General features: G+C 36.5%; 1 protein-coding gene and 1 long non-coding RNA gene across 2 annotated transcripts; one reads left to right on the plus strand and one right to left on the minus strand.

Annotated features, from left to right (window-relative positions):
- Nucleotides 1-2242: 2242 nt before the first annotated feature.
- LOC141628579 (uncharacterized) lies at nucleotides 2243-16836 on the minus strand. The gene is made up of 5 exons (XM_074441702.1): nucleotides 16759-16836; nucleotides 15539-16224; nucleotides 3551-3828; nucleotides 2848-3056; nucleotides 2243-2527 (listed from the first exon to the last, which is right to left on the minus strand). Exons 1-5 carry the CDS (start codon nucleotides 16834-16836, stop codon nucleotides 2243-2245), a joined length of 1536 nt encoding a protein of 511 aa, XP_074297803.1.
- Nucleotides 16837-18621: 1785 nt separating this feature from the next.
- Nucleotides 18622-20914, plus strand: LOC141633071 (uncharacterized). Its single transcript, XR_012537879.1, has 3 exons — nucleotides 18622-20040; nucleotides 20456-20524; nucleotides 20662-20914. It is a non-coding gene; the product is annotated as an uncharacterized LOC141633071 (long non-coding RNA).
- The last annotated feature ends 1526 nt before the right edge of the window (nucleotides 20915-22440 follow it).

Below are 22440 nucleotides of genomic sequence, written 5' to 3' on the forward strand. Positions count from 1 at the left end.
TCTTATCCAAACAAAAGGTAAAAAAACAGGAGATTTCTCAATCCGTGCATTAATAGCCAAAGGCACAATCGTTCTCATTGGACCTTCATGCTAACAAAAGTCTGGATTTCGCATCTATGTAGTGGGGGACCACAAGGGGTCATTGATTTGGTCTCCACCACCAATCTGTGAGTGGAATGTCTGCACTTCGTTTTTGAACGGGAAGGACATTAGAATTGGATCAAACTTTTTGAATGCTAGTGTCAAATTTGGTGGGTATTGCCTCCAAAAGACCCGGTTTGTGAACCGGGTTGTTGCCTCTGTGTTCAACACCGTTTCTAACAAGAAGATTGCAAACCTCAGGTTAATTGATTTGAGTGGAGATTAAATTGGTGGAATGTTGATAATTGACATTGGGATTTAAGTGGAGAATAAATTGGTGAAATGGGTTTGATTGTTTCACAATTATGAAAACCCAAAATTATGAGGAAACATTGATGGTGGTAGTATGGTACTGGACTGGGTGATGGTGCGGGTCCCACTGATGGTGGCGGTGGCAGTGACGGGTCCTGCTGATGGTGATTGACTGATTGGATATTGCCGGTAATGGTGGTGGTGTGGTGTGGTAGTAGTGGTGGTGGTAGAGGGGATGAGTGAGATTAAGCTTGAAGATGTAAAGGAAGAAGATGAAGATTAGGGGTTAGGAGATGTGTTTTGGGTAAAATTAAAAGAGGTGAAGTGTTTAGAAGATATAAACTAACGGTGTTATGACGGAAATTTAGCTAAGGGTATTTTGGGAAGGAAAAATGTAAACACAGGGGTATCATATGTAGAAAGTTAAAATGAGGGGTACCATGTGTAATATGCCAAAGTTCGAGGGTACCATGAGAAAAAACCGTAATAATAATAATAATAATAATAATAATAATAATAATAATAATAATAATAATAATAATAATAATAATAATAATAATAATAATAATAATAATAAGGGTCCTGATTTTCGCAGTACACATTTTACTCAACACCGTACACTATTGACAATTTTACCCCTCTCATTTTCCCTCTCTAATCTCTCTATCATGTTTTCTCTCTAATGTTAAAACATCAATTCATCTCAAAATTCACAAGGCAACTACTTAGGCGGTTATCGACATTGAGATAAGGGAGTAGCCGACTGCCGGCCGCCGGATTGGTCGCCGCTGGTGGTTGTGCATCGGGATAGTTTATGATGCGTCGTCATTGATGCGTCGGCGGTGATCCGTCGGGATAGGGGAGATGCATGCTGACATGGTGGTGGTCGGTTATGACATGGTGGTGGTGCGATGTTGATGACGTGGCTGTGGTAATTATGCGGCGGTAGTGATGGGGGGTGTGGGCGGCGGATGGTGTACTACACAAAGTAACGTTGTTTTGCATTTGCCTGTGTACATTGTACTACATTTATTTTTTATATTTTTTCCGTTTTTCTTTTTTTTTAGTTTGTAATTTACTTAACATAGTAAATGTTCTACTGCTTGTAATGCGACATTATTTACGATGACTACGTGATAGCACATTACTTATTTACTCAACGCAGTAAACATACTACGTGTTTGTACGCATTATTACGGAGTACTTATTTTTATCCTCTTGTCATTGTACTGTAACTTTAATAGATTGGCGATAATTTTATGAAAACAGTAGACGCGAAAATTAGCATAAGGTAACGTAATGATTAAAATATATAATATAAGAGGGGGGAAAATAACATAGTAAAATCTGTCAAACTGATGTAAATGAAAATAATTAAGAGTATGTTGACATTTTTAAAGCAATTTATAAGACTAATATCATTCATCGAAGACGATAAAATCAGGTGCCGGTTTGGGGTCATACTTCCAGCCAAGTAACCGTGAACTAATTCCTTCGATCCAATCTGCGCATGCTGGATCCCTATATTTCTCCCAACTTGGGTGTACTATTGGTAAGGGAAAATTACAAGCAAGATGAGCCTGTACGATATAAAACACAATTTTGTTAAACTAGTTAAAATACAATTTAGATGTGGAATTAAATATAAAATAGCATAATAACATACCCTGTAAAAATGTTTTGCCACCAAAATAACAGTTATGAATTTTGTCAGATTCTTTGACCAATTCGGAGAACTTTGGTTTGTTCCAATCAATGGTAAATACGTCACTGACCCGCTCAATGATAAATTGATGAAGACAACATTATAAACGGTGGCTATGACAAAGCCCAAATCCATAGAATCCATTCACTTATCGTCAGGTGCGCTGCCCTCCCAATGCGAAAGTAAGTACGCAATTGCATCAATGCGTTCTTCAGATCCAAAAGTATTAGCATACTTATGTGAATTTTTCATTAACTCACCAAGCAATTCACGTCTTACCCGCACCCATTCATTTTCATCGGAATAAAGTTGACGAGAAATCACTCGAAAGCCGTAATTCCCATCGGGTTTAGGGTCATACCAATCCGTTATAGAATCTATCACATTAAGCACCGAAGAAGGATACAGAAATGGTGGCTTTGATGGTCCCTGTTAATAGTTTTCATTATATCATATCGCTTAAAGTAAATAAATTAGTTTGAAAATTTTCCTAACCTCTGTGGTCGATATGGATATTATAGGAGAGTTCACCGGCTCTTCTCGTCTGGGTCGTTTATATTTGCCTCTTGTTTATGAATTTGATTGATCAGGTGTTTCACGCCCACGCCCACGCCCACGCCCATGACCACGCCTATGACCACGACCACGACCACGTTCACTTGTGGTTGGAAACTGTTTGTCAATATGCCCCCAGTGCGAGGGATCTCTTGCTGTTGAATTTTTTTTGGGGCGTCCACGTGTTTTTTTACCATCGACTCAACTATATTAGACGGACGAATGATATCCTCCATCGCATCACAACATCTTTTGATCTTTTCTGGTTCACATTTTAACAATCCATCACTTAATCTACGAAAACTTTTTTGCTCCTGTGACAATGTATCGTCAATGCTATCTTTCTTCTTGTAATCTAGTGTCCTCCAAAATGGATGAATGGAATTCAATTCAATATATTTCCCTGACCATTGACAATTCAATAATATTAAAACAAAACGATGGTAATTATATATGATCGTAGATAGCAAGGTAATTAACAGTTTAACAATCTTAAAACACACCTGCGTTGATGAGATTAACAATTTCATGTGAACACGGTAGACCATGTGTACTCCTCAAAGCACACCCATTACACTGCCCCTTAATGAAGGCATTATCCAACAACCTAATTGTTTCGTGGTACACATAGTGATTCAACCTACGAAACACAGTCATGGCCAAGCTACCTTGTAGGGCAGTAGTTTTAGAACGTCCCAACTCTTTCTCCTATCACGACGTTGGATTTTCACCATATCATGAATTTTTTTCCCAAACAGTATCAAAGCTTCCAACCGAGGTACGTAAATAGCGTTTAAGCTTAGCAAGTGCACCCTCAACCCTAATGTACAAAATAATTACAGTTATTATAAATTATACTTGTAACAATCGCAAATTATAATAAGAATTATAACATACCTGTTAAATTAGTGGTAACATTTCCAAAGTGAAGCACTTTATTTGTCCAAGCTGAAACAAACGTTTCTTTATATTGATTGATCCACGTCTCCTTAAAATAATGCTCAAAACCACCCACAGTACTAAGTGGCTCGTACATGGGTTTTTCATTATTCACAAAATCTTCCTCTGTTAATGAGTTCACCATAGTCCCCCATCTCCTTTTCGAGAATTCACCCATGTAACCTCTTCCTGTTACACCTTTAACCCAAGCTTCAACATCTTTTTCTATATGACGCCTACACAAAAGATGTTTTGAGGTCGGAAAATATTTTTCAATAGCATTGATTAATGCTAGTTCTCTATCACTTATAATCACTTCTGGGTACTGATCCGGATTGAAAACTTCTCTCATTCATTTCAATGCCCAATTATAAGAAATATGTAACATTCCGTTTGATGTTATGGGTATTTTGATATTGGATTGGCTCTGGATGATATATTACGGAGCTAGTTGGTAGTGTATGGAGTTAGTGTTGAGAGAGATATAATGGAGTTGATACGATATCGTGAGCCATGTTGTGGAGGTAGGAATAGTTAGTGGAGTTGGAATTACGAGTTCATGTTTGGGTTTGAGTTTTGTTTTGAGTTCTTAGTCACGTTTTTGTGTCTTGATCGAGTTAGTATGTTTGTTTTGAGTATGGGTTGAACTTCGGGGACGAAGTTCTTTTTAAGGAGGGAAGACTGTAATACTACGGATTTATGAGTCTCTGGGTACTCTATCGAGTAGGCCTTACTCTGTCGAGTAAGGGTGAGTTGCAGTTTATAATAGTTTCTGACCTGTTGAGTACTCGATCGAGTAACTAAGATACTCGATCGAGTAAGGGGGCACTCGATCGAGTACCTTAGCTACTCGATCGAGTAGCCGGTTTACGGGGAGTTATTTCTCGGGTTTTGTTAATAATGCGATTAGGTATATAATCTTTTCCGTCATTGTTCTTAAACACTTTTCAAAACCTAATTACTGTCAAGAGAGAAAACAAAGTACGTTCTTCGCTTTAATCGTATTGTTAGCAAATCTCGGAGTTTGGAAGGTCGGATTTCACCTTTCGTTATACCGTTGAGATCCTTGCGTCGAGGGTAAGATCTATGTACCGTTTTTATAGTATTTCCTTTAAGTTGTTTAAACCCTAATATGGGGATTTGGGGGTTTTTGGTGTAGATTATGATTGGTAGTGATTATGTGTATGTATGATAGGAGGAGGATTTGTAGAAGAGGCATTTTGATACAGCTGTTGAGACCGTCTGATTGTTGTGCTTTCCAGGTAGGATTTCCTACTCCGTATTAGTCCCATAATGTGATATTGATGTGTTGTGGTTGATTGAATAATATAGTAATTGTATTGTGACGGTTGTGATTGTGATTGTTTGTCTCTGGTTCTCGAGGCGTGTCCTCGGCTGAGTGAGGTCACTTGCGGGAGTGGCTTCACGCCCTAGTTTTGCCCTTTGTGGAACCCGCCACGGAAGGGGATGTGCACATTAATGGACAGGGTTATCGCTCAATATGAGGAGCGGGGATTTGGTGGGTAGGGCTGTGGTCCCCCACTCGCAGGGCGCTGGTCCAGTGACAGTCGGTGATTGAAATTGATGGGACTGGTGTGATTGTGTGTGTGTGACGGTGTGAGATATCTGTTTATCGTATTGTTGATATATATAAGTTGTGTGATTAGTACTGACCCCGGTTGTTGTTTTGTAAAATCTGCGGTGATCCATTCGGGATGGTGAGCAGTAATTGAGCAGGTTTGAGTTGAGTTATTGGGATAGCTGGGATGTGCCACCGTCTGACGATAGAAGTCTTCCGCTGTAGCTTTACTAGTTTTATAAATATTTCGGTTAACTCAGTAGACAGTTGGTTTTGAGTACTTGTATCATATTTTGGTATTTGGCTTCCGTTGTAACCTTTCACTAAAGTTATACTATTTAAAGTTGTTTCGTTATTATCTTATGATTATCATACCTCGGGTAACCGAGATGGTAGTATCCTTATACCTGAGTGGTCCTGGTAAGGCACTTGGAGTATGGGGGTGTTACAAATGGATGGGGGTGTTACAAATGGTATCAGAGCGACGATCCTGAAACCTGTAACTAATGAATCTAATGAATCTAGGGAGTCAATTAAAATGAACCCGGGGTAAAAGTTGTAGGAGCTAATGCAAAGTCTTGGGAGATGTCCTAAAGTCGCGAACTCGCCCTACAATTTTGAACCGGTCACCATGGGATATGAGTCGGGATCGCTATGTGTTTATCTTGTGAACTGTGTATCTATATAGTGATGTGTGGTATGAATCAGTGGATGTATGTATATGGAGAATGGGGAATGTGTAGAAAAGATGGTGATGATGTGATTTCGTATGATGTTGATTGAAAGCATGTTGCATGATAGCTGGTTTACAATGTTGGTTGAAATTGTTAGAAAAGTGTATGAGAATGATGAGTAATGTGGTGGAAAAAGGGAGTAGTTCATATGTGATATGATTATACATAATTTTGTTTGTGTAATTTTATATAATGATTTCATATACATGCCTACTATTGTTCATATGTACATGTTGTATGAAGAATGTGGTTGAAATGGATGAATTGATTGGAAAAGATGGAATGACAATAGCATGAGAATACGACTTTTGTGATTATGAATATGTTTAGGTGATGAAGTGTATTTGTAATGTTGATGTATTAGTAACATGGAATAGGATTTGTAATGTATGAGTATGATTTGTCTTACGAAAGGCTATAGAATAAAAGCATGTGGGTAGTGCATGATGAATGTTGTTACTTTGCTTTCGAAAATAGTAATATGTGATTGGGGCTACTGGTTTCATGAGTATTGGGTTGTTTTTGTTTACCTTGTTGTCGTTTAAGTTGTTTGGAAGTAAAATCAAGTAGTTATGTTTTTCGATTATAAAGAGGTTGTCTTTAAACTGCTATAACTTGAGATGTATAAATGATTTTAATGTGATTCCAATTGGAGGTGATAGCTTATTTTTTTACGATTCTAACGATAGGTCACACGCCCAAAACGACCAAGAAATGAGTGAGTTATGGCTGTTTTACGAAAACTGGATAGTGCTGAGAAATGCGTAGGTACTCGATCGAGTAGCCTTGGTACTCGATCAAGTGGGGGGAACTCGATCGAGTACGTCAGTTACTCGATCGAGTGGCCCTAGTAATTTGTTTTACGTGCTTCTGATCTTCACCTACTCGATCGAGTAAGTCACTTACTCGATCGAGTGGCCTGTACTCGATCTAGTGACTCCTGTTTTGGGTCATATACTTATCTTTTGACATTCGTTGCATATTATGATTAATTCAAAGGCATTACTTTGCTTCTTTATGCACCGTTTTACATGTATGTTGATCCTAATGCGTAAGTTACCCAATCTTATGATGTAAAGAGTGGTGCCTATGATGAGTGTGAGTTCGGTGGGAAGGACATGATTTATATGTGTTGTGATAGGTAGAGGAAAAAAAGGAAGATTGGTAAGGCTGAATTGAGGCATAGAGCATGTTGTGTGAGACGAGATGAGTGACATGATTGTATGTTGAGTAATGAAAATGTAAGTGAATGTGGGCAGGGGATGATGTAAGTCTAAGGAACGTGAGAATGAAAAGATTGAAAGAAAGGATGTGGATAGTAGCAACCTGAGATGTATAACAAATTATGGAGGGAGATGGTTAGAAATAGTGTTGAGTAAGAATAAATGTAATGAAAGGTCGTTTTAGAGGAATTGAGAAGAGTGGTATATAGTGAACTTAATGGAGACATGTCGCGGCGTGGATTTGCAGATAGTGACTGAGTTTGGAAATTTGTGTTATCGAGAGACGAAACTAATGTGTGATTTCCTTGGGCGATTAACGGTATAAAAAGAATTTTGATTTCTAGAGATGTAAAGAGGGAGATGTAATTGTTTGAACATTAAACGTTGATTTTTACTAGAGCTGAACAAAAACGGGCTTGGGCCTGACATGAGCCGGGCCTAGTTGCTAAAAAAGTGTCCGGCGGGCCGTATTTTATAACCCGAGCCCGCTTAGCGGGCCATTTTTCATTGTCCGTACCCGCCCACTTCAGGAGAGCGGGCCGGCCCGCGGGCCTGACTAAAATAAAATACAAAAATTAGTGTTTCTATTAAAACACGAGTTTGTTATTGCTACATCCCCCTAAATCTTAACAATTGTCTTTAAAAGCTTATCCTTAAATAAATATACTAATTTTCAAAAGATAAGTTTACTAAATTTTGGAAAAAACACAAGTTTGGCAATGTTCTACTACAAACATCAAAAGTTCATTTTTGGCTCGGTATTTGTGCGACACTGTTAGCGCCATAGCGGTTACATACACTCCCGTCTAAATACTTGAAAGATAGTATATTTATACAACGATCCCGTTAGCATGTCCATTCTCGGAGAATCTTAATACGACAAGTGTAAATACTGACAATCTCCCACTTATACAGTTATACGTAAGGTATAAGTATTCATTTGCGCTACCTAATTGGATTAGAGTGTAAAAATTGCCAATGAAATGAGCAGAGAACGTCCGATGATTGATGGTTTTTATGAGGTTACTATTAATAGCGGGCCTAGCGGGCCGCCCATGGGAAATTTTGCTTAGTCCAAGCCCGTCCATTTATTCTAGTGGGCCTAGTTTTCTTGTCCGTTACCCGTTTAATTTTTGATTTTTCTTGTCCAAGCCCGCTATTTTAGCGGGCCGAACGGGCTGGGCCAAACGGGTCAGCCCGCACTTGATCAGCTCTAATTTTTATGGACAAATTAGTGACAAGTGTGAGTGAGTGGAGTGATGAGAGGGGACCCATGGTAAGGAAGAGTGAGATAATATCGATAAGAAATTATGGGATTGGAATTTTGGAGCAATGAGAAGGTGATCGGAGCACTAAAGAGTTAGGAAGAAGTAATAAGGAGTTGAATGGTTAATTGCTTTAGTCGAGTGTAAAAAGAAAAGCATGAGGGGAGTAAAACTAAGAAAATGTTCACCGGAGTTATGTGATATAAAAGTAAGGAATCGTCAAGTTGCATGATATTATCATGAGGAATTGAATTAATGATTATACAGGAGCTTCCGAACAACAAGATTAGTCTCGAGTTTTGAGGAATAAAGGAAAGTAAGAAGTTGGTAGAATATCTGCAGGATATGAGATTTTGGTGGAGAGTTAAATGATGATACAATTAAGGATAGTAATGGGAATAATGTTGAAGTAATTTTGTTGATGGATTTGCTGCTCGTTATTGGGGATGATAACCAAAGATAGGGAAGAAACGGTGATGTTTAGAGATGAGTGTAAGAAGTTTGATGTACGAATGGTAGTTGTGTGGAGGTGTTGTCGCTAGTGGTTAAGGTTAATGATAAATAGGAAAGATGGCAATTCTAAAGAGGCTGATTTTGTAGAGATTGAATTGATAGGTATGGTTGTGAGGAAGTATAAGACATAGTCTTAGGAGGCGGTTTCTCATAGTGAGTGTTAGCTGTATAGTTATGTATGGCAGAAAGTGCTGGTTATGCGAATGGAAGAATGTGATGAGGGCACTACTACAAATGAGCACTTGGGCCACGGCTAAATTCGTGGCGCAAGTGTTAAATTTCCGTGACTAAATCATTTGGCCACGGGAATACTTTACGTGACGCAAGTGGCCGTGGCAAAGATATAGCCACGGGAAAATCAAGAACGTGGCTATTATTAAATTTTTAGCCACGAATTCTCTCGTGGCTAATACCTCCCGTGGCCAAAAAATAATTCCCGTGGCAAAAAATATACATGAAAATTAAATAAATAAAATGTTAAATAAATTTTTTTCACGATCGATACTGGATTCGCTAGTTAATTCGATTCATTTGAACGTTCTTTGGTTTCACCGGTCATGCATTCGCGCGCATCAAAGAGGCTTCCCAGGAGGTCACCCATCCCAATACTACTCTCACCTGAGCACGCTTAACTGTAGAGTTCTTTTGATGTGCTACTGAAATTGAAAGTTAACTTTGTTGATATAATTAGTACTTTGAATCCTTTTAAGTTTATTTTTTTTCTTTCAAAATTTACCTTTAGTACTATTTAATTATAAAAATGTTACATGATTTACGAATTTTTGCGGGAAAAACATTACTTTGGCCAAAACAATCAAATTTTCAATGTTACCCTCCCGACTAATGATTTTGACGTCATTTTTTTGCCCAAGTTAGCAAAACCATTTTCTCTAAAAAGTAAATTTAATCGTGTTTTCCTAACATTTTTTTATTTCTTTAGTTTATCGACATTCTTTTTTTCATTTTTCTTCTACTCATTTTTTCGTATATTTTTTTACGCAAATGCTATTGTATGACCGTCGTACCTACGATATGAAAAATTAAGCATTTTTTGGTAAAATAATGACCACTCTTTATAACTTAAGGTCCCCCCCCCCCTAAATTGGTCACTATTAACAAAAAAATAGTCACTTTTTACTCAAAAAACACGAAAAACACTATCATACAACAAAATCTCTTATTTTCTTAAACTGATTTCTCTTTGTGATGATTTACCGTTTTTATCTCAAATTTTTCACATTATTTGCACATGTGACTTTAAATTATTATAATTTCTATATTTTCCCTCTGATGTACTCATTTTCAAAGAAAAAAATTTCTCCATATTGAATTTTGGGTAAATTGATAAAACTACCAACTTTAGTCATCTTTTTCATAATCAATAGCAACATAATCAAACATTAGTAATTACTACCAAAATATTAACTTTTTTCTACGATAGGTACCAAGTCGCCTTCTTACTCTAATTTTTTTTCCTACTTTAAAGGTGTTTTCATCTAAGAGAGGGATTTTGGAAGTGGGCGAGTGGAGATTTGTACTTGAATGATAACTTTTTGGACTTTTTCAAGTAGGTTGAGATTAGATTTTCAGGCGACTTAGTACCGATCGTAGAAAAAAGTTAATATTTTGGTAGTGATTACTTACTATTGATTATGTTGGTACTGATTATGAAAAATGGTCCTTATATTGTTACTGTTTATCAATTAACCCTTGAATTTTTTATATTGATAATTTTTCCGATATGTTTTTTTCTTATTTTATTTGTGGAAGATCATTTTTTTCTTTTATTTCTCAGCACACTTATTTTATTTAATCAATTTTGTAATCTAATTGTCGTTTTTTTTCTTTCCTAAAAAAAATTTTCCCCCACTTTTTTTCTCAGCAAGTTAAATTTTGTATCAAATTCAAATTTTTCTATTAATATGTTACAAATAAAGTTGTCAATCAAATTTTAAATGAACCAATTGGACAATATGTTAATTTTAGATTTATCAAAGATAGATGATAAATAACTTCTTTATTTAATTTTTTATGCTATGTTTTTAAATGTGATACGATCATTTAAGATTGTTATTCAAGATTATACTGTTTTAATTAAAAAATTAAAGGAAACTCATGACTCTAATAAACAGAATTATATATTAAAATAAATTTCTTAAATTAGAAATGTTTTGAAAAACCTGCAAAACGTAATTGTGATTTTTAAAAGAATAAAAAAATTTAGACGATAAACTTTTCTTTGCTTGCATATAAGTTTATAAAATTTTAAAATCTTATTAAAGTAAATAAAAAAATAAAAAAAATATTAATTAAATTAATCAAACTGTTTCTAAAATTTTATATTTAAATGCATTTTCATATTATTTATATTTGATTAAATTTCTTTTAGATTTTAGGTTTGCCTTAACATGAAAATATCTTAATTTAAGTCGGAAAAGATACTCGCCACGGGAGTTTATTAGTTCGTGGCTAAATTTTTTTTGCCACGGAACAATTCGTGGCTAATTAAAATTTCGTCACAGGTGTGACATAGTTCGTGCCTAAAATGATTATTTGCCACGGGTGTAGCCTATTTCGTGGCGCAAGTAACTTTTTGCCACGGAAAAAGTCATCCCGTGGCATAAAATTTTTTCCAAAATAATGAATACATTTTTCCCGTAGCTAAGCAGATTTTAGCCACGAATTATAAATTCCCGTGGCATAATTCGTGGCGCAAGTGACAATTTGTTGTAGTGGGGGCATGCGAGTTAAGCTCGGGCGACAGGTAACCTTTGTTGAGTGGTAACTTACGTGATCAGGATTGACTAGTTGGATGTGATTATGGGTCTAAGATGTATATAAATGTTGGTGTGAGGTTGTGACCTCACGAGAAGCGGTATGGTGTGATGGTTATAATGTTGTTATCTGAATGTTCTGTAATATATGTTGGACACGGTGATTTAATTGAATGATATTCAAAAAGGAATATTTTTTTTTTGATCTGGCATGAATGGTTATACTTGTATGTATTCATGATATATGTTATTCCGTGATGTGCTAAGGGGATGACATTCATGAAGTTATTATCTGTTTAATTCATATAATATGTTGCTTTGTGATTTAGTAAAGTGGATTTGAGTAAGTTTTTCTTATTCGAGAAGTTATGTTGAGTCAATACTTATGGGATTGTGTAAATTGTGATGACTATCGATGTGGTTGTGGTGCCTCGGGTGGTGATCCGGGCACGATATTTAGTGTTGTGATGCGGGTATTTTCGCACTGCGGTGTGGCTGTTGGTGGCGGTGTTGTGATGCCGTCACTGGTTGTGGTGGAGTAGGCGGGATGATTATGATTCGAGTTTCGAAAGTACATACCAGTCATACATAGATTGTTGTTTTTGTTTGATGTTGCTTCCTGTGAGTTTCAGTTTGTACAGATAGACAGTTGTTTTGTTGTTTTGTTATTAATGTTTCTTACCAGTTAAGTTTTGGAATGGGGGTAGAGTATGATATGAAAGAGAGTTGTATATGTTTTCGTTGTTGTCATGTTATAGTGACATTCTGTTGATGGGACACAGTTGTCAGAATTTGTTACAGTACTTTTGACCTTGTTTTAAGATGAGGCGTTAGACATAGTCATGGTAAGTGATTAGTGGAACATGTGTTATACTAATCTGGACGCTGCACGTGGTTCATAATCTGTTTTTGGGATAGTGAGTGTAGGGTGTTGGGTATTAGTGTCATGTTAAGTTGTGTATGATTTTTGCGGTAATTAAACAAAAGAACTTGAGGATCTAGTGAAAGGAAATGTAACGAGTGTGGATCGTGAGTTAAGCTTTTGGGAGATAGGTGCTTTACATAGAGAGGTATGTTGTTTTGCAGTAATAATGGAGAATTAGTATGGTGTTTTTGCTACAAGTTTTATGGTATAAGTTAGGTGGTGTGCCGAATGAGTTAAGGTATGAGAAATGTTTAAGTAAGAGAGCCTTGGATATATGCATGGCGAGTGTTTAGATTATAGGTGGTTATCTTTGACATGCGGGGTGATGACGATAATGAGATGATATAGCTAAGGATTTAGTATTAGTGAGTTACGAGGACATAACATTTGTCTTAAGAGGAGTAGGATGCGATAAAAGAGAGTTTCATGGTGGTGCATGTTGTAATATAATTAGAAGTAGAGTGTTAGCGTAGCGTAAAGGAGGGATTTGTTTTTTGGATGATACTTATAAAAGGCCATGGCCGTGCTTGTAGTAGTGTGATGCTTCAGAGTGTGAGAATATTTTATATAGTGTTGACAGTTGGAGGACGATGTTATGCGTCTGAGTAAACTTCGAGGACGAAGTTCCTTTTAAGGGTGGTAGAATGTAACATTCCGTTTGATGTTATGGGTATTTTGATATTGGATTGGCTTTGGATGATATATTACGGAGCTAGTTGGTAGTGTATGGAGTTAGTGTTGAGAGAGATATAATGGAGATGATACGATATCGTGAGCAATGTTGTGGAGGTAGGAATAGTTAGTGGAGTTGGTGTTACGAGTTCATGTTTGGGTTGGAGTTTTGTTTTGAGTGCTTAGTCACGTTGTTGTGTCTTGATCGATTTAGTATGTTTGTTTTGAGTATGGGTTGAACTTCGGGGACGAAGTTCTTTTTAAGGAGGGAAGACTGTAATACTACGGATTTATGAGTCTCTGGGTACTCTATCGAGTAGGCCTTACTCTGTCGAGTAAGGGTGAGTTGCAGTTTATAATAGTTTCTGACCTGTTAAGTACTCGATCGAGTAACTAAGATACTCGATCGAGTAAGGGGGCACTCGATCGAGTACCTTAGCTACTCGATCGAGTAGCCAGTTTACGGGGAGTTATTTCTCGGGTTTTGTTAATAATACGATTAGGTATATAATCTTTTCCGTCATTGTTCTTAAACACTTTTCAAAACCTAATTACTGTCAAGAGAGAAAACAAAGTACGTTCTTCGCTTTAATCGCATTGTTAGCAAATCCCGGAGTTTGGATGGTCGGATTTCACCTTTCGTTATACCGTTGAGATCCTTGCGTCGAGGGTAAGATCTATGTACCGTTTTTATAGTATTTCCTTTAAGTTGTTTAAACCCTAATATGGGGATTTGGGGGTTTTGTTGTAGATTATGATTGCTAGTGATTATGTGTATGTATGATAGGAGGAGGATTTGTAGAAGAGGCATTTTAATACAGCTGTTGAGACCGTCTGATTGTTGTGCTTTCCAGGTAGGATTTCCTACTCAGTATTAGTCCCATAATGTGATATTGATGTGTTGTGGTTGATTGAATAATATAGTAATTGTATTGTGAGTTTGTGACGGTTGTGATTGTGATTGTTTGTCTCTGGTTCTCGAGGCGTGTCCTCGGCTGAGTGGGGTTACTTGCGGGAGTGGCTTCACGCCCTAGTTTCGCCCTTCGTGGAACCCGCCACGGAAGGGGATGTGCACATTAATGGACAGGGTTATCGCTCAATATGAGGAGCGGGGATTTGGTGGGTACGGCTGCGGTCCCCCACTGGCAGGGCTGGTCCAGTGGACAGTCGGTGATTGAAATTGATGGGACTGTTGTGATTGTGTGTGTGTGACGGTGTGAGATATCTGTTTATCGTATTGGTTATATATATAAGTTGTGTGATTAGTACTGACCCCGGTTGTTGTTTTGTAAAATCTGCGGTGATCCATTCAGGGATGGTGCGCGATAATTGAAAGCGAGTTTGAGTTGAGTTCGGGATAGGCTGGGATGTGCCACCGTCGACGATAGAAGTCTTCCGCTGTAGCTTTACTAGTTTTATAAACATTTCGGTTAACTCAGTAGACAGTTGGTTTTGAGTACTTGTATCATATTTTGGTATTTGGCTTCCGTTGTAACCTTTCACTAAAGTTATACTATTTAAAGTTGTTTCGTTATTGTCTTATGATTATCATACCTCGGGTAACCGAGATGGTAGTATCCTTATACCTGAGTGGTCCTGGTAAGGCACTTGGAGTATGGGGGTGTTACAAAATCTCCTTCTCATTTTACAAGAAAGCAAAAAATACTGAAAAATTCCGATGAGTTGGTGTAACACCTACAACTTCTAACAATGGCATTTTATAAATATTAGTATTGTAAGTACTATCAACCAATATTGTTAGGATCGGGATTCTACTTTGAATCGATGAAAAGGGTAGGATCGAATCGATAGAATCGGATCGTAGAATCGTAAGATTCTACAAATTCACTAAATATAGTTTTTAATTCACTAAATATAGTTCTTTATTTGGTAAAAATATATAATTGAAGATCATAACACTTATTTATACACAAAATATCGATAGTTAATGAGTTTAGTATCATTTCATGAACATGTTTCTACAACTTACATGAAATTTAGATTTTACGATGTCATTATATAAAAATATATTTTAATATGTTTACTATGGAGTCGAATCGTAGGATCGTAAGATCGTAGAATCGTATTATGATTCTACCTCTAGAAAATTTCAAATAGATAGGATCGTAAGATTCTACAAGCATGATAGAATCGTAGGATCCGGGATCGGTCAAGCATTTTTGGATCGTAAAATCGTAGAATCATAGGATTGAATCGGGATTCTAACAACAATGCTATCAACAACCAGGACATAACGATACTGATGCAACATATCAAGTGAGCCGGGAGCACAAAATATAATATCGGTTAACTCACGCCTCTTACCGCCTTCATTTACAGGAATTGTCTGAAACCAATGCTGATAACCATTTTCACTCAATAACATCAACAACTGTTCTGATTCAGTTCTATTCTCCCTTGATTTAGATTTCTCTCGCTGACAAATATTATAAACTTGTCTAGGAGTTAATTCATTATCCCCGACATTAGTCAATATATCACCAACACTAACGTGAATTTTGCTCAAATTTAAAATTTTCTCCTTCGTAGCTTGATCCACTTTGCCAACCTTTGCATGACCAAATGGATTATCATCTAGTTCGTGGTTATGAAAACCACATCGAACAAACAATTTCCACGTACCTGCATCTTGCCTAAGAGCTCTCAGTCTAAAAGGACAATTAATTTTTCTGGTTCCCGTAAATTTGTTGGAGTAAGTACGTACTTTTCTTTTCGGAGGTCGATACGTTCCAGATCTATCACATGCATAAATCTGTAGTCCACGCTTTGCATTGAACATATATTTTATAATGTGTATATTATTTTCATGACCCACTTTTTCAACTTCCTTTTTCATCTCTTTTAGATCCTTGAAATCTTTTCCCGTTATGAAATGATGCCTAGTACCTATACGTTCGTTCAGAAAATTTTCCATACCAACTTCATCCTGTATGCAAAAAAATTAATAATATGTTATTAATGTACTATATTGATAAATTATTTTGAGAAACTCAAATTATTATTTTTACGTACCACATTGAACATACGACATACTAAGTACTACGTACAACATTTAATTTAACAAAAGAAAAATCAAAAACGTACAAGTGTACTACAGTGAGAAAAAGGGGAAAATAGGCAAAACAACAAAAAAAGCAAAACAATATAGACTTGATGACAGTATATGATATTCATCAACTCAATATGCCATCACCAGCAAGTACAAACTAAAAAATGACTTTTTGGTTGATAATGACAAGGAGTAGCTTGTCAACCTAAAGACTAATGATATTGCTGAGTAAATCCGCTTCAAATTTTCAATTACTACTTGAATATAGGAGAAATATGTACCTCGCCGGTGTCCCACCCTCGCCGTTGCCTGAATTTCGCGGTGTCCCACCCTCGCCAGCAGAGTCACACCATCGTCGGCGTCCGAAACTAACTACATAAACTGATGCATATAACTCAGATGGACAAATACCAACACCATATCAGCGGTCGAAAGCCGGCGAACTTCAGGCGAGGCACTAGTAGTAACGAACCCCAATAAACCCACCATACTACACCTTAATTAATTTAGACCATAAACCCTAATTAGAAAGAAAACTATAATAAAAAAGTAGTCAAATTAATAAGTAATATAAGATTAACGGATTAATTACCTGTTCGTCACTTAAATAATCGTTCATAATTGAAGTGTTTTAATGTTGTTGAAGATAGTTAAGGTTTCAATACTAGAGAGAGGAAGAGAGAATTAGGTTTACTGTGTTTTTTTTTTGTGAAGGGCAAACAAATTGAAAGTGTGGTGTAAAAAGTACTATAAAGAGTAAAATACGTACTGCGAAAATAATAATAATAATAATAATAATAATAATAATAATAATAATAATAATAATAATAATAATAATAATAATAATAATAACGGGTGGACTTACCGTAGTGTGCTGGGGTATCGTCTGGGTGTTCCGTTATTCACGGTATCTAGGCCCTATCCGGCTTGCTCTCGGGCTTTTGCTGAGGATGTTTTTCGGGACCACGCTGTTTCTTGTACTGGTACTGTGGGCGTTAAACGTCGGCATAACCTTGTCCGAGACACTCTTTTCGACATCTGCCATAGATCTGGTATTACTGCGGGAAAGGAGGTTGATATCGGTTTGGTTGATGGACATGGTGGCTCTCTTCGTCCTGCGGATTTATTGCTTTATTCTTGGGACAGGGGGCGTGATGTGTGCGTTGACTTGACAGGTTCTTCTCCTTTGACTCAGACTGGGATGACGGATTTTGTGTCTGGCCGGGTTGTCGTTGATGCTGCTCAACGAAAGTGTGCTAAGTATGGGGATTTGTGCGCGGTAGCGGGTTATGGTTTCCTTCCTTTCTCTTTCTCTTCACTTGGGGCGCTGGGTTCGGATGTTGTTGCCTTGCTCAAGCGGATCCAGAAATTCTCGGTATCTCAGGATGCGGGGCTCGGGTGGCCGCCTACATTTTTACTAGACTTAGCTTTGCTATTGCTAAGGGTGTGGGAGCCGAGATTGTCTCTCGGCTCCCCACCAATTTCATGTAAACTTTTATTTTTCTTTTAATGAAAGCTGCACGCATTCTTCTAAATAATAATAATAATAATAATAATAATAATAATAATAATGCTATTATACACCGTACTTTGCTAAACAAAGATACAATCCCCCATTTTTTTTAACTGAACAAACCCCTTCAACCCTTTTATCTCCTTCACTCTCACTAACCTCCATCACCCGTCTTTTGTCAACTGTCGAGAACCGCCACCATATGCCATACATCGTCGATCGCATCACCACTGTGCACCACCACTTTTCGCCTCTTCATCTGGTCCGAGATTTATAGTGTTTGCTCACATTACTCCAAAATTTTGAAGATTTATTTTTGTTAGGATTATAATTCCGCATAGTAATCGAGAAACTTGTGTCTTTGAAAGTTGCAGGTTGTTTTTGCTAGTTTGGGGTCTTTACTTTAGTAAGCCCTAGAAATTGGGAGATTTTTACATTAAAGAGGAAAATTGACGAAAATGGATAGAATCGATGTTTGTTTCTTGTTTCACATCTCTTGTATTCTATATATTCGTATTTTATGTGCTCTCCTCAGTACTCTGTATATGTGCTTCAATTATTGGGCTTTTTATTTGTATAGGGTTTATATGTCTCATTTGATTGTGTTAGATATTACCTCAATATCATATTTTCAGAAATTGATGAACAATGGCTTAGTCATTTTTTTTCTCATGTGTCACACTATTTTTTCAATACTTCAAGAGCCCTTAGATGTCACAACCAGGATCAACCAAGGTAGCGTTCTGTTTTCCTTTTCATTATTTGATAGATGTTTGATTCTTTGGTATTAAAACGACTATGACTGTCCTTGAAGCTCTTGTATTGTACTATGATTCTATGAACAACTAAAATGATTATTGGGATAAACTTAATTGTAGTATGATAATTATATTAAACAAACTCAATGCCTTCCTTGATTTATGTTTTAGTCGTACGAGTAGCCTCGTTGATAAGTTAATATGTTATATATGTTGTGTGTGTGTGTGTCGTGTTTGTTGAAAATCAAAGTTTTTGTTAAAATTGTGATTTGAAACTCTAGGGGCTAATGGAGGCTGGTCTCAGTACTCTCTATTAGGAGCATTATTGAAACACAAAGGACCTAATCACACGTATCACGTTTTATTCCATATTCTCTACTCTACATTACATTCGTTCTTATTAAACCTTGATATATATGTTTCCTTTACTTTAGTTGGTCGTGCTTATTAAAGTAAGCCTATAAATTTGCTTGGCCAAAAGTTAATTTTTTTTTGGGGTGATAAGACTGATATGTTGTGCTATGGTATAGGGAGTACTCGACTATATATGATTCTCCATCCTGGTTGATATAAGGTTTTCATTTTGGGTGATAATGTTATGTTGTGTTATGAGGAGTAGTATTCGGCCATCATATTACATGTTCGGTGAATGTAAGACTGATATAATGTTGGAATGTAAGCCGTAATCTGTCTTTTTACTTATTCTAAATTTTATATGTGGCTGAGCAAGCAAGTTTGGTAGATTACTTATGATTCTAACTCCTATATCCTTTGTTTCTTTTTTTGTTTGCTGCTTTTTGATAGTTGAATCACCTTGGTTCCCTCATCTAATAGGACTCTCACTTGGGCATATAGAACCCCTTGGTTCCCTTATTCAATGTGATTCCGGTGTATATTGAAACGCTGATGAGTTCTTTACATTTTTTAAAAAGGCGTCATGGCAAAAGAGTGTACTTTTGCCAAAATGTGTGCAGTCTAAAGATTCTACGAGTTTAGTTTGATCTTAAAACCATACGTTTTAGAAATCTGTCCAAGAGTGATGCACTTGATAAATATAGGTCTTTCTCTTCTTATACCGATACACCAAAAGCTATTCTTATACCAGTAAAACCCCAACATAATTTGTGGTATTTTTATACATTAGCGTTCTTTCATAGTTTATTCTCTAGTTTTATTTGTGTCTTTATTGACAGAAGATATATAGGAATATCTTTATGAAGATTACTGACGATTAAATGTGGCAGCAACCCCGCAATGCATGTACACTGTAATAGTATACGTATATAAACGGAGAGTCCGGTAGCAATTGTTTAAGCTCCCTTCATCGCACTTACATGGTTTCTTAATAAGTTGCTTTTATATTTCAGGCTGTGTTTTATTATTTGGGGGATTGCTAGCTTATACTAACGATTCAAATCAGAGGTAAGTAATACTACCTTTTTTGTATGGTTTTATCTTAATTTGCGTATGACTGTTATGGTAATTTGCTTGTACTCTCTCAATTTAATCATGTTTTATAATTTGACAATATTTACAACGTTATAAGCCGACATGTGGTTACTTTTAGGTTATTCCGCATCTTAATCATATGTTAATTCATCCCGTTGGGGATTTGGTATAAATTTCCTCGGTGAATCGTTCTTAATTTTTATTCGTTTCCTGTCGAACTGTTATCATTTCATTTATTTTCTCCTTTTAGTTTGCTTCGTTCTGATTTTACTTGGATATACAAGTACTTTGATTGCTCTCATCATGAGAGAATTTACCTCCTTACGTGTCCATTATTTGATAGTTTTTTCTTTTTGCCTCTCTAACATCCCTTTTATGTTGTTTACAGATTTAATGTTGTACATTTCTTATATCGTTTGGAATTGTTCAGGTTATTCGCCAAAAACAGACTCATCAGGTTTATATCCATTAGTTCAATTTGATTGATTAATTGGTGAAGTTTATATCAGTTTCGAGTTTCAATATGATGTGGGCGGGTTTATGTGAATTCTAATTGCAGTTTTATTAATATCAATTGTGAATTATGTGCTGAAGGTGCTTGAGGAAACTAAGATAGCCAAGAGATTTTGATAAATGTAATGCCTCAAGCCTTTGTTTCTTGTGGTGACACCGAGTCTGCGCTGAAGTTGTCTAATGGAGATGATGGAGCTAATAAAAGTTTCAGTCGAAAATGTACAAAACTGATATCAAGTATTAAGACTGAGTTAGGGTATTATGTAAGAGTATTTGTACATCAGTATGGATCTTTTGTATAAATTATTTACATATTTAATTTAATAAAATTGTATCTGGTAAAATTTGTTTATGTTTTTTTTTTTAAAAAAAGAAAAAGAATAGAGAACTGTTATTACGGTTACCCGTTCTCTTTTCCTTTATTTAGTAAATTGTCATCATGGGCAACCGTTCTCTAATCCTACACAAAAGATAACGGTCATTACCAATAGGCGTTCTCTATGATGGAGAATACAGAACGCCCCATACACCCGTTTTCTAAGCTTTATAGAACGCTGAGCAAGAGAACGTTCCCAAGGCGTTCTATAAGGCCTATTTCAACCGTTCTCTATGCCTTTTTTTGTAGTAGTATATGAGCGGAAATCATCATATGGTTCACCATAGATATATAAAAACGCTTTGGTTAGCTCCAATAATACAAATGTTCATTAATAACATGTGAATATGAAAGACTACATAATTATGATGTAAAGTGATGATGCAACAAAGCAAGGCATCCAAAACTCCACACCTCCTCCATAACAAACCCGATGACGACATCACAACACCGTCACCAAACCGTCGGACCGTAGCCCGTAACCAAGGTACTCGGGACACAACCGTGGTACCGGACCCAGGCGCTAATCGGGTCCTTACCAGACGTCGTGTCTCAACCACACGAGTCCCTCCAAACTCGAATCATTAACGTGCACGTCCGTTTTGGAGGGGGAAGCTCCAAGAGGCGACGCAAGCGTAAGACTGTCTCTTAACCATCTTACGTCTCCTCAACAACCATATATCACAATCCAATATCCTCCATTCACCATTTCCAATATCCTTAGTAAACCAAAGTATGCACAAGAACCAAATAAGACTTTCCACATAAGAATGAACCATCTTATGACAAGAACTCACATGTTTACTAATAAGCCAACTAGTTAATTACCAATCTTCCCAACTCATGTTATAATGCAATAAGATGATATCATGATGCCAAATCTACTTACCCAACCACAATACATGATTAAGCACCCTATATTAGTATGCCATTAAACCCTATTACCAATTACTCATGTTATCATGCAACTACTACATGGATTATGTAATTCATGATAACTAATGCCCAAACAAACATCCATATTATCAAAGCTAAGTAGGAAAACCCTACCTTTTGCTAATCTCAAAACACTTCAAGTAAGCAAGCTAGAAGGGCTCTCCAATGAAATCTTCTCCTACACATATTATGACTAACTATCACAACAACATACTACAACAATAATAATGCTAATTAACCCACTTAATTAGTCAAAACACTAATTAAATTCTATTAGACAACATACTAATTAAACTAGGATTTACTAAATAAGAATAGAAGAAAAGAGCAAGAATGTACTTACAAGTGAAAACAAATGAACAAGAGCAAGAATTGGGAAGTGAATCTTCAAAGGTATGGTGGAAATCTTGAGGATAAGATTTGGAAGTATTTTATGGGATTTTGAGAGGTATGAGGATAAGGTTTCGTGAGGAAATAAGGGGGAAATATGAAAAATGAGTTTAAAAGAGATAAGGTCCACCTACCATGCTTCACACGCGAAACAAGGG

The sequence above is a fragment of the Silene latifolia genome, chromosome Y, assembly GCF_048544455.1.
Source record: "Silene latifolia isolate original U9 population chromosome Y, ASM4854445v1, whole genome shotgun sequence".
Classification (NCBI taxonomy): Eukaryota; Viridiplantae; Streptophyta; class Magnoliopsida; order Caryophyllales; family Caryophyllaceae; genus Silene; species Silene latifolia.

Coding starts and splice junctions, on each gene's coding strand:
- LOC141628579 (XM_074441702.1), bottom strand. CDS start 16,836: ATGGTGGGTTTATTGGGGTTCGTTACTACTAGTGCCTCGCCTGAAGTT. Junction 3,057..3,550: donor TGTTACCACTAATTTAACAG/GTATGTTATAAT, acceptor GTCAATGGTCAG/GGAAATATATTGAATTGAAT. Junction 2,528..2,847: donor CTAATATAGTTGAGTCGATG/GTAAAAAAACAC, acceptor AACTATTAACAG/GGACCATCAAAGCCACCATT.